The 12,459-nt window shown below is 30.1% G+C and overlaps 2 protein-coding genes across 2 annotated transcripts; both read left to right on the top strand.

The window, feature by feature from the left end:
- Positions 1-3,212: 3,212 nt before the first annotated feature.
- LOC125870890 (probable glutathione S-transferase) lies at positions 3,213-4,625 on the top strand. The gene is made up of 2 exons (XM_049551440.1): positions 3,213-3,566; positions 4,257-4,625. Exons 1-2 carry the CDS (start codon positions 3,258-3,260, stop codon positions 4,617-4,619), a joined length of 672 nt encoding a protein of 223 aa, XP_049407397.1. The 5' UTR covers positions 3,213-3,257; the 3' UTR covers positions 4,620-4,625.
- A 1,060-nt stretch (positions 4,626-5,685) lies between these two features.
- On the top strand, positions 5,686-6,756 carry LOC125871456 (glutathione transferase GST 23-like). The gene is made up of 2 exons (XM_049552045.1): positions 5,686-6,000; positions 6,316-6,756. The coding sequence occupies exons 1-2, from the start codon at positions 5,686-5,688 to the stop codon at positions 6,673-6,675; spliced, it is 675 nt and encodes a 224-aa protein (XP_049408002.1). The 3' UTR covers positions 6,676-6,756.
- The last annotated feature ends 5,703 nt before the right edge of the window (positions 6,757-12,459 follow it).

Below are 12,459 nucleotides of genomic sequence, written 5' to 3'. Positions count from 1 at the left end.
TTTGCAATTATAAACACTAAAAACACAGAGTCATAAGCTCAAATATCCATAAAAAGCAGTGTATAAACACAATAATAGATCACAACCCAACATATAGTCAAAATAAATATGCACAAAAGTAAATTGGGCCTCACCCCCACCACAAACAAAAAGCGTTTGTCCTCAAATGTGAATGAAAGTATCCATAAGTAAAAATAAGTCAGACAGAGAGGGAGGTAAAGAAAGGTCATGTCTACACAGTCGCTCCATTTATCAGGGCCTCAAGGCCCGGTATAGTGCTCTGAATATGGGCATCGTGCCCGAAGTAGCCTCAGAAGGTATAGCAGTGCTAGATCCACTAGGAGCTGATGTGGACGTCTCAGTCGGCAATGTCTAGATCACCGACTGCACAAATGTCTCCCTAAGCTCTGGCAAATCTCTAAATATTCTCTCTTCTCAGCTCTCTATCATCTTCTCTTCATGTGCTACTATCAGCTTCTCGTCGATCTCTGCATCCGACTCTTCTTCTGCTGTGCCACCCTTCTGCACATCTCCGGTGGTAGTCGGAGGAATCCCTGAGGTCTCAGGACCATCCTCGTCATCTTCATCCCACATCAATGAAGTGAAGTCGATAGACTTCAAATAGTCTACGTCCTTCCTCAAATTTGTTGTTTCCGCTTTCAAAGCCTGAACCTCGGATGTCTCCCCATGTCTACTCTCACAAGCAGTGACTCTAGTAGCCAGATCATCAACAGAGGCCCTAAGGGGGGTCAGTGCAACCAAGATAACACTGTTAATCATCTTTGGGATGGATCTCTCCAATTGAGTCGCTCTCACATCAGCTGAATAGGCCAGTTGTCCCATCTTCAAGATCATGGCCTGAGTAATCCTAGCAGGCAGGGAGGAGGATGAAGCACCTGGGACCTGTGAAGAAGAGGAAGGAGTGTGTGTACCTGAAAGCTCAGAGGCAGGAGTAGACGAAGGTGCCTCTGCTGGTAACGAGTCAACATCGACCTCTGGGGAAGTATCTGTTGGAACTGCTCTCCTCCTGTCAACCTCCTCTCGCGTGTATTCGACCTCAATACGCCAAATGTCAGTGGAGAAAAACGGGGTGACCTCAATATCCCTCGTAGTGTCCCGAGGTACCCCAGCACACCATCACAACTCAGTGATCAAGATCGGGAATGACAGAGAAGTCAGCTTCTGCTTGGCCCTCATAGCCATCTCTAGTGAAATTATCAGCCCCAGATCGATGCGCCTCCTGGTCATGATAGAACCAAGGCATGCTGCCTTAGGATGGCGCAAAATGGACTCGTTCTAGGATGGCATAACGGTGCTGCTGCTAAAGCCAAACCAGAACCTGGCAGCAATGTTCAGGTCCCTCTTCTCAATAGGAGCTCCTACCTCGATCCACCTCGGGGGGTATCAGAAATTAGAGGAGCCAACCACCCCTTCAAATCATCTATGGATTGAACAATAGGCAATCCCTCGTAAGGAAGTACAGAGTGAAGCGGTCTACCCAATACAGTGTTAATATATTTGCTTGGGCACTCAACTTCTTTGCGTCTGACCATGACTGACTTTACCCGTCTAAACTCGCTTGCCTTCTTCTTGTTCTTGGGCACCAACTCCCAATAAGTTGTGTAAAATTCCTTGACCCAAGAAGGAATGTAAGGGCCTCGGGGCATTGTGAACTGCTCAAACTCATGGTATCAGAGGGTGTCAATCACATCGGGATGCTTGGTTCAAACCGCAAATTCTCTCTCCCTTACCACTGGATATACGGTTCACATCCTCGATATGCTTTCAAACAATGATACTGTCTTAAAATTTCGTTGTCAATCTAAAGATGACGATCTTGGAGACCAAACCCTTAACATAGGTGGTACTCGTTTTTATTGTCACTTTTATTGGGGTCCAAAGCAACAATTTTTTGATATTGTTAACTCTAATATTAGCAATGGATGTGAAAGAACAGATATAGTTGCAAATCATTATGATTGTTTTTGGATGGTACAAGGTGATGGATTTTATTTTGCACCTCCAGCTTATGTTAAAAAACATGATTAGAATTAATTAATAATTTATGAGATAAAGTTTAATATGATTAATATTAATAAAATATCAAATTATTAAATAATGATTTCGCCTTTTTTTTGTTTGTTTATAATAAATGAATGAGATTGATCTAAACGTCAAATGAGATACATATGTAACAACACCCATTATAGCAGTCATGAAAATTTTCAGATAAACATTGCTAATATAATGAGATTTGATGCATAACAACAATAACAAACAGCAACATATATAGTCTGAAAAAATAATAATAGATCACCTTGTGATTTAATCTATTTTTTTAAAACTTTTTTTTTTTTGGGACCAGTTAGACTGATGCCAATTTCAACTCTGAAATCAGAATTGTTTCTTATCATTTATTAAATCCTTAATTATGTCATAATTAATCATGATCGTACCTAAACAATATGATTATGTTTTCTATCCATTATTTTATCAAAGGACATCCGTGCAATTGAAAATAATAATATCAATATAATAAATCAACTAAAAGGTAAAAGAAATGGAATCTCATGTAGCAACTAGAAACAAAAAATATTTAGATCCTATCCTTGGATTTTAGTAATTTTATCAAATAACATACTCAGTGAAATCCCACAAAGTGGAATCTAAAGAGAGTTGAATATATATAAATTTATCACTATCTCGTAGAGGTAAAAATGTTATTTCCGAAAAATCATCGGCTCAACTATAGCAATTTTATCATATTGTTAATTAAATGTTATTAACATGATTTTCTTGCACGGAATCTCATCAGAACTTTGATGTTAAGCATGTTTGGTCAAGAGTAGTGGTAGAATATTGTTGTTCCTATAAAAAATAGTGAATCGATAATTACTATTTCATATATTATTTAATCAAAAATCTTGAATTCTCGAGTTTGAGCACTGAATTGTAATGAGTATGAAATTATCTTTGTTAGAAATGTTTTATTTCTACACGGATATCAAACACCTGATAAAAGATTATTAAAAAAAAAAACACACATATATATTTGTGATTATTTTATAAATTATCTGATTTGTATTTTTATGTATAGTCATTGTATAGTACTTAAACTCTGATTAAAAAAAAAACAAAGTGGTCCATGAAACTATAACATGATATATAATTTCATATATATATATATATAGGGCTTCTATTCTTTCAATTATATGCATAAGTTAGAGTAAAGTTTTTGGTTCTTGAATTTATCAAAAATGGAAGAAGTAAAACTCCATGGAACTTCTTATAATTTGTTTACTTATAGGGTTATTTGGGCTCTAAAGCTAAAAGGAATACCATTTGAGTATCTAGAAGAAGAACATTCAAATAAAGGCTCTTTAATTATGAAATATAATCCAGCTTTTAAGAGATTTCCAATTCTTTTTCATGGTGAAAAAGTAATTTCTGAATCTATGGTGATTATTGAATATATTGAAGATACTTGGCCTCAAAATCCACTTCTTCCTATTGATCCTTTTGATAGATCCATTGCAAGATTTTGGGTTAAATTTGCTGGAGATAAGGTATAGTTTTTCATCCTGTCTTGCGTTCGATACTCGTTTTAAAGCTCAACTAATTTAAATTGGCATATCTCATGAAAGTACACTTTAGAAAGTAACCTTTATAATAGATAAAGAGTAAAATATTTCAATTATGCCTATATATATATATATATATATATATATATATATAAAAATAAATTGACTTTAGAAAGTAACTTTTACGATAAATAATAGGAAATAAAACTCAATTATATCTATATATCAAAGAAAGTTCGACTTTAGGAAGTAACTTTTATGGTCGATAATAGAAAAACAACTCAATTATGCCTATATGTCAAAGAAAACACGCGGTTGTTACTTCAACAAGGTAATTTATCTTAGGTAATATCCACGTGACACAACATTTAAAAAAAAAATCATTTTCGTAGGACTTGAAAAAAACTCATGCTGATCGAAAAATGAGATATTGTTAGTTTTCGTTTTCTAAGTTGTATCACATGTTGTTATTACATAAGTTGAGTTTGTTGATGACGCAGCTATACTTACATAAGAAAAAATTATACTTTTTGCAACCTACATATGTTGTTCTTAAGATCATATAAATATTTTTCGTGATATTAATTATAAACTGAAAGTTAGATAATCATAGATGAAATTAAACTATCTCGTTTAATCTTAAATCGATTTGACATCAATTATATTGTCATATAGGGTGCATGTATCGGGACAATGTATTACACAAGTGGTGAAAAACAAGAAAAGGCCATCAAAGAAACAATAGAAATGCTCAAAATTATAGAAGAACAAGTCTTTATTGGAGATCAAGAAAATAAATTTTTTGGTGGTGAGAAAATTGGGATTGTGGACTTGGCTTTTGGAATAATTCCTCATTGGCTTGAAATTATTGAAGATGTTATTGGTGTGAAATTATTGGAACCTAATTTATTTCCTAATTTATTAAATTGGGTACAAAATTTCAAAGAAGAACATATCATCAAAGAGAATCTCCCTAATTATGATGAAATGTTTGTGTTTTTAAAGAATCAGAGAGAGTTGATATTGTCATCTTCTTGAAATTTTTAGTTTGTTAACTATTTAATAAATAATTACTTCCTCTGTTTTAATATATTTGTCGAGTTATCATTTTAATAGAAATAATATTTTCTTTGATCATTATTTTTTCAGATGTCTTCTAAATATTTTGAATCGTTAATTATAGGAACATAATGATCATCATTGTATAATTCAACAGAAAATAAGCAACTAGTCAAAATTCAAACGTTTGCAAAAAAAAAAAAAAAAGAATCAATCAAATTTAATCCTGGAATAAAGGGGGCAGGGGGCAAGGGGGCGGGGGGGGGGAGGGGAATCAAATTTAATCCCCAGAATAGGAAAAATATTTTATTGAACTAACAACTATCTACCTACCCAATAGAAAAGGAAAAATTGTTACTTTCTCCATCTTAATGTGTTTGTCGAGTTACTATTTTAACAGAAATAATGTTTTTTTTTTTATCATTATTTTTCAAATGTCTTCTAAATATTTTAAATCGTTAGTTATAAGAACGTGCTGATCATTGTATAATTCAACAGAAAATATGCAACTAGCCAAAATTCAAACGTTTGCAAAAAAAAAAGGAAAAAAGAATCAATCAAATTTAATCCCCAGAATAGGAAAAATATTTTATTGAAGTAACAACTATCTACCTACCCAATAGACAAGCAAAATAAAAAAAATGATTTTTTAAAAATATAATAAGAAGGAACGTTTGAAAATATGATTAATGGGGTTAGCTGTATACAGCTAGATTCGAGGGTCTATCAGAAATAATCTCTTTATCTTCTCAAGATAAGGATAACTAAAGTTTGCGTACACTTTATATTCTCTATTCCTCACATATAATGATGATGGGGTTAGCATACGTACTCTTTGACTAAAGTCGATAATAAATTCATAAAGATAACTACTAAACATATTATCATGATTTGACTTTAACTAAAATTTATTATAATATAAGAAAATAAGTGTACATTATTCTAAACTTTCTCTTAAATTATTTCAAAACTTTCTTGTTGATCAAGCATAACATTCCTTTAAAATGACACTAAATGATGAAGAAAATTAAAGAAAACTCTAGAAATGGATCAAGATTTGAAGCTCCATGGATCATGGGCGAGTCCGTATTCATTAAGAATAATATGGGCTCTTAAATTAAAGGGCTTATCATATGAATATATAGAAGAAGATCTTGCAAATAAAAGTGATTTGCTTTTGAAATATAATCCTATTTTCAAGAAAATCCCAATTCTTGTTCATGATGGAAAACCAATTTGTGAATCTATGATCATTCTTGAATATCTTGATCAAATATGGCCAAATCAATATCCATTGCTACCAATTGATCCTTATGAAAGAGCTTTGGCTAGATTTTGGGTGAATTATTTTGAACAAAAGGTAAGATTCTTTTCCATCTAATATGCTTATACAAAATCTTTTACTTCATCTGTCTCATATTAGTTGTCATGTTTCGCTTTTCGATGAGTACATTTCAGTAGAAATAAATCCAAAATCTTGAATATACATGAGTTTTAGATTCAAAAAAGACAATTTAGTGGTTCTTGATAAGTTATTTTATAGTTATATTAAGTAAATTCATTAACACATATAAATAAAAAAATTCAATATAATAATTATAAGGGTTTTTTTTTTTCAAATCCCTTTTCCATTTATTTTTAATGATGAATTTTATCGTTTAAAAATCTTTTGCAGAGTGTATCTATTTGGATGATATTTAGATCAAAAAGGGAAGAACAAGAAAAGGCAGTGAAGGACAGCTTGGAAATGTTGAAAATTATAGAAGAAAATGCTTTTAAAAATCAGAAAAACAATATATTTTTTATAGGAGGAAAAATTGGAATAGTGGATATAGCTTTTGGATGGATTTGTCATTGGCTGAAAATTATAGAAGATGTTGGAGATGTCAAATTAATTGAAGGAAATTCATTTCCTAATTTGCAAAATTGGATGAAAAAATTCAAAGAAGTGCCTTTGATAAAAGAAAGTCTACCTAATCACCAAAAAATGTTTTTGCCTTTTAAACTTAAAAGAGATATGTTGTTAGCATCTTGATTTTGTAGAAGAAATTGTATAAAATAAATATAGGAACTTGCCTATGTTATGTTATGTTAGATTGCTGGTTTCAAGTTTGAATAAAAAATAAGAAAAGTTTGGTTTATTTGGAATTGGGACATAAGTTATCGTTGTTGTATGTGTGTATGGACATGTTCTCTTCTTCTAATCAAATTCGATAATTTGAAATATAGAATAAATATTTTTTTTCTTGATAATTGCGGTATTCGGGTCAATTTAGGCACACCTCAATTAATTTTACAGAATATTTGAGGTGAGAAGAGGCTGAGATTTAAATCTGAGACCTTAAGATTCTCAACCGCCTTTATTAATTGATCATCATCCTTAAATACAAAATGAAATATAATTTTCTATGACATATTACTACACTATAATGTAATAATTTGTACTATGTATACATACAACTTGAATTATTTCATAGTATAATTTTCAAATAGCTTTCTTATGGTCAATTGAAAATTGTCTTTGTTTCAAATAATTTTTTCTAGATTTCCAAATCATTTTGTATAGTTGTTTTATTATCATAATATTATTAATCTATGTCATCCTTATCTCATAGTTTATTACTATCAATCAAAATTACCTAGATTTATAGTTATAGAGAGAAAAGCAAAATATAAGACATAAATTATTATCCATATTAATTAGAAGATGATCTAACTAACATGGATAATCACTACCTAAAATGCTAAAAAAAATAAAAAATTATTAGTCAAAAAATTTAATTTATGACTTTTTACTTATACTCATAAATAAATAAATAAGTCAAACAAGCTCTATGAAACAACTATAAATAAGGGTGTATACTAGAGTAGGTAAAATAAAGGGATAAGGGTCTGAAAAATACCCCAACTTTGGTCGGATTTGTTGTTGCGATATTAAACTTTCATGAGGACCTATTATCTCCTTAGACTATTTAATACTGTATTTTTTACCCCCTGAACTATTTAATAGTATATTTTAAAGGTATATATGTGCCCACGTGGACACATTACTATTTATAATTTTGCATTATTTTTTATGTCCACGTGAGCAAATATATATGTCTAAAATACGATATTAAATAGTCTAGGGAGGTAATAGGTCCTCATGAAAGTTTAGTATCGCAACAACAAATCCGACCAAAGTTAGAATATTTTTCATACCCTTATCCCTAAAATAAAACATTGAACTAATTAATTATAAGAATATGAGTTTTCTTTCAATGGAAATTAGTTTTTCTTCCTTATTGGTTTTATCATTTTTATTATTTCTTCAAGAAACAAATGTTATTACTGTTCACGTAGTTGATGGTATTGAAAAAAAGATCCTCAATTAATATATCACTGTGCATCTTGAAGTGACGATCTCGGAAAGCATTATCCCAAATTCAATGATGATTTTCATTTCTCGTTCAAACAAAATATATTCTTTGAGATGGTGTTCTTTTGTCATTTTTGGTGGGGTAAAAAAGACATTAGATTTGAAGTGTATAGAGAAACTGGAGCTTGTGGGCATGAAACAGGAGGATCTAACAAAGGAATATGTTATTGGTTAATTAAAGAAGATGATTTCTATTTTGCTATTAATGGCAATCCTCCTCCATCTGCTTTTGTTAGAAAATTAATGTAATTTAATATTTGTTCTCCAATTATAATCTGAAATGAAAAAAAAGGAGTTTATTATGAATATGTCAAGTTGTCAATCCCTAGAGTGACTCTATTTCATTGAAGTTAGCTAAATATATCTAATGATAGGATAGTNCTCAATTAATATATCACTGTGCATCTTGAAGTGACGATCTCGGAAAGCATTATCCCAAATTTAATGATGATTTTCATTTCTCGTTCAAATAAAATATATTCTTTGAGATGGTGTTCTTTTGTCATTTTTGATGGGGTAAAAAAGACATTAGATTTGAAGTGTATAGAGAAACTGGAGCTTGTGGGCATGAAACAGGAGGATCTAACAAAGGAATATGTTATTGGTTAATTAAAGAAGATGATTTCTATTTTGCTATTAATGGCAATCCTCCTCCATCTGCTTTTGGTAGAAAATTTGGTTGGTAAAAAATTAATGTAATTTAATATTTGTTCTCCAATTATAATCTGAAATGAAAAAAAAAAGTTTATTATGAATATGTCAAGTTGTCAATCCCTAGAGTGACTCTATTTCATTGAAGTTAGCTAAATATATCTAATAATAGGATAGTCGAAATTCTGATACTATGAAAATAGTTGAGTAACTAAGGATATATATTTTGAGGACAACATCAATCTATAATTAAGACACCGACATTGATGAATCAAACCTATAACATTAATGCCGCTCTACTCGTCCGCCCATCTGCTCTTAGTCAACTAACCAAAAATTATGTACTGGAATTTTCCTTTCATCATATGAATTTCCTTTTTATTGTTTTTTCCTCCGTTTTAAACGTCTTTTTCTCGCCTATTAAAGACACCTTGTGTGAAATTTTTGCGTTGCTATTGGTCCATTCCTTTTTAATCCATGATAATTGTTACAAAATATTGAATCCTCATTCTCATGTAGGTGATTATCCACTTGAAATCGAACACCAAGTTACCTCTCTTGTTTTCATTCCATAGTGAAAAGGTAGAGAACAAAATTAACCCAACAAACAATTATTACTATGCCCCTATTTATAAAACATGTACTTCTTAACCTAGTGTTTTGATTATTGTTGAAATTTAAATTTAAGACTTCAGAATTTTCAATCGACTTTATTGATCATTAAGTTACACCCTTAAATACAAAATAGAATAAATAATTTGCTATTACATGTTACTATGCTACAATGTAATAGTATTGTACAATGTATACAACTTGAACTATTTCGGCCATAGTATAATTTTTAAACAACTCTCTTATAGTCAATCGAAAATCATTTTGTTTCTAATAAGATTGTCTAGATCTCAAAATCATTATGTATCATAATGTTTGGATTGGTTTAAAAATTAGTTAAATCTATTTTTAAATTAGTTTTTGATCTCTAAAAGTGTTTGACAAATATAAAAATAACTTAAAATAAGTTAGAAGTGTTTGACAAAATTAAAAATAACTTAAAATAAGTTTAAAATGACTTGAGAAAAGTTAAAAATTAAAAGTAGATGTCTCCCTACTTTTTATTTTTTGACTTAAAAGTCATTTTAAGTTTGATTTTTTATTTGTTGACTTAAAAATAATTTAAGTTTGACTTTTTATTTTTGATTTAAAAGTCAACTAAATTTGACATTTTATTTTTTGACTTAAAAATCATTTAAATTTGACTTTTTACTTGTTGACTTAAAAGTCATTTAAGTTTAACTTTTTATTTTACTTAAAATTCATTGAAGTTTGACTTTTTATTTTTCTGACTAAAAAATAACTTTTTTAAGCCAATCAAAATGGGCTCTTATAATCTATGTCATCCTAATCTCATAGTTACTACCAATTAAAGCTACCTATACTATTAGAGAGAGAAAAGTAGAATATAAAACACAAATTATTATCCATATTAATTAGAAGATGATCAAACTAACATAGATCATTACTACCTAAAATGCTAAAAATAAATAGAAAAATCATTAGTCAAAAAATCTAATTTATGATTTTTGACTAATGAGTCATAACTGAAAAACTAATTCAAACAAGCTTAAAGAAACAACTATAAATAAAGGTGTTTACTAGAGAAGGTAAAATAATCATTGAACTAATTATAAAAGTATGAGTTTTCTTTCAATGAAAAATAGATTTTCTTCCTTATTGGTTTTATCAATTTTATTATTTGTTCAACAAACAAATGCTGCTACTACTTGTCATATAGTTGATGGTATTAAAAAAAAATGATCCTCTAATAAAATTTCATTGTGCATCTAGAAATAACGATCTCGGAATACATTATTCTAAATTTAATGATGATTTCAAATTCAAGTTCGGATTTAATCTATTTCGTGAGATGGTGTTCTTTTGTCATTTTTGATGGGATACAAAAGATGCTATATTTGAAGTGTATAGAAATAGCAGAAATTGTGGTGCTGAAGAAGGACTTGACTCGGGAACATGTTATTGGTTAATTAAAGAAGATGGTTTCTATTTTGCTCCTAAATATAATCCTCCTCCATCTGAATTGGTTAGAAAATATGGTTGGTAAAAATTAATGTAATTTAATTGAGTAGTACTCATGAAATGAAAAAATTATTTTAATTTTCAGTTTCAAAATTGTGTCACAATTAAAATTCAGTGATTAAAAATTATACCATTATTTTTAATATGTTCAGTCCTATATATATTGAGTCAAGAACATTTAATTATATAAAATCACCAATCGAAAAGGAAAAAAATATCAATCATTAGAAGATTCAGCTACCAATAGTACATGAAGATGAAGTACTTAATAAAGTATTAGTATCATTGATCCTACTAATTTATAGATCGTGATGGAATATAATATGTTAATTGAAATGAAGACAAATAAAGTTTCGTGTGAAAGATAGAACGATAAAAAACTCTTCCTGTACTTTTTCTAAATTTCGTCAAGCCTATCTGCTCATTTGTTTCAAATTAGAGTTTATAGTTTCAAGATCACACTTTTAAAATGCTTGTGGTGAAATATTCTAAATATAGTATCTATTGATTTTGTTATTCTTCTCAATCAAAGAATTCGCCAACTACATGATAATTAGCACAAACATCAAGTAAATGATATCAAACAATATTAAACCTCCTAAAACGTGAAGAATATCGTATAAATTGATTGAATAGATTAATTCATTTTTGTATATGAATATTTATTTTGAGTAATATTTAAAGTCCAATTTTCTAGGGGGGATTTTCGCATATAGCCATTCAAAAACAATTTAATTATGCTCCATAGCTATAGTTTGTTAATTACGATTCATAGCTACATGTTAGAGGGAGGGGAGAGAGAAGCGAGATTGAGAGAGGGAGGAGAGAGACGAGCGAGAGACGACAAAGAGTGGAGAGAGGTGAATTATATATGTATATTTGTTGGATTGTATATGTATATCTGTCAAATAATTGTGTATATATATATAATTGGTATACATATGAATTTGTATATCTGGCGAGCGAGATTGTGAGAGGGAGGAGAGAGGCAAGTGAGATTGGGAGATGGATGAGAGCGAGAAAAGGCAGAGACTGAAGAGAGGCGGACTGCATATGTATATCTATCAGATAATTGTATATGTGTAATTGGTATACATATGTATTTGTATATCTGGCGAGTGAGATTGGAAGAGAGAGGAGAGAAGCGAGCGAGATTGGGAAAAGGGAGAGAGGCGAGTGAGAGAGAGGCTAATTGTATATATGTAACTGGTATACATATGTATTTATATATGTGGTGAGTGAGATTAGAAGAGAGAGGAGAGAAGCGATCGAGATTGAGAAAAAGGAGAGAGGCGAGCGAGAGAGAGCAGAGAATGGAAAGAGGCTAATTGTATTTGTATATCTGTCATATAATTGTATATATATGTGTATAATTTGTATTTGTATATGTATAAGTGATATATTTACAACTAAATTGAGGTTGTGAACCGTAATTTGTTCAAACTATAACTATATTAGTTAATTAATTAGTATATGTTTGTATATCCGCGTAATTTTCCTACTAAGTAGATATGACTTTAATTTGAAAAATCTTTTTCTTTTGATTAAAAAGTACACGTGTCAGCCCATTAAATCTCACTCCACGTCATAGCTGTAACAGCAGGTGGGTATAACAAAATAAATTAAATAATATAAATAAATAACACTATTAAAAAA

The sequence above is a fragment of the Solanum stenotomum genome, chromosome 7, assembly GCF_019186545.1.
Source record: "Solanum stenotomum isolate F172 chromosome 7, ASM1918654v1, whole genome shotgun sequence".
Classification (NCBI taxonomy): Eukaryota; Viridiplantae; Streptophyta; class Magnoliopsida; order Solanales; family Solanaceae; genus Solanum; species Solanum stenotomum.
The sequence above is the reverse complement of the archived record's forward strand: the minus strand, read 5'-3'. Positions and strand labels throughout refer to the sequence as shown.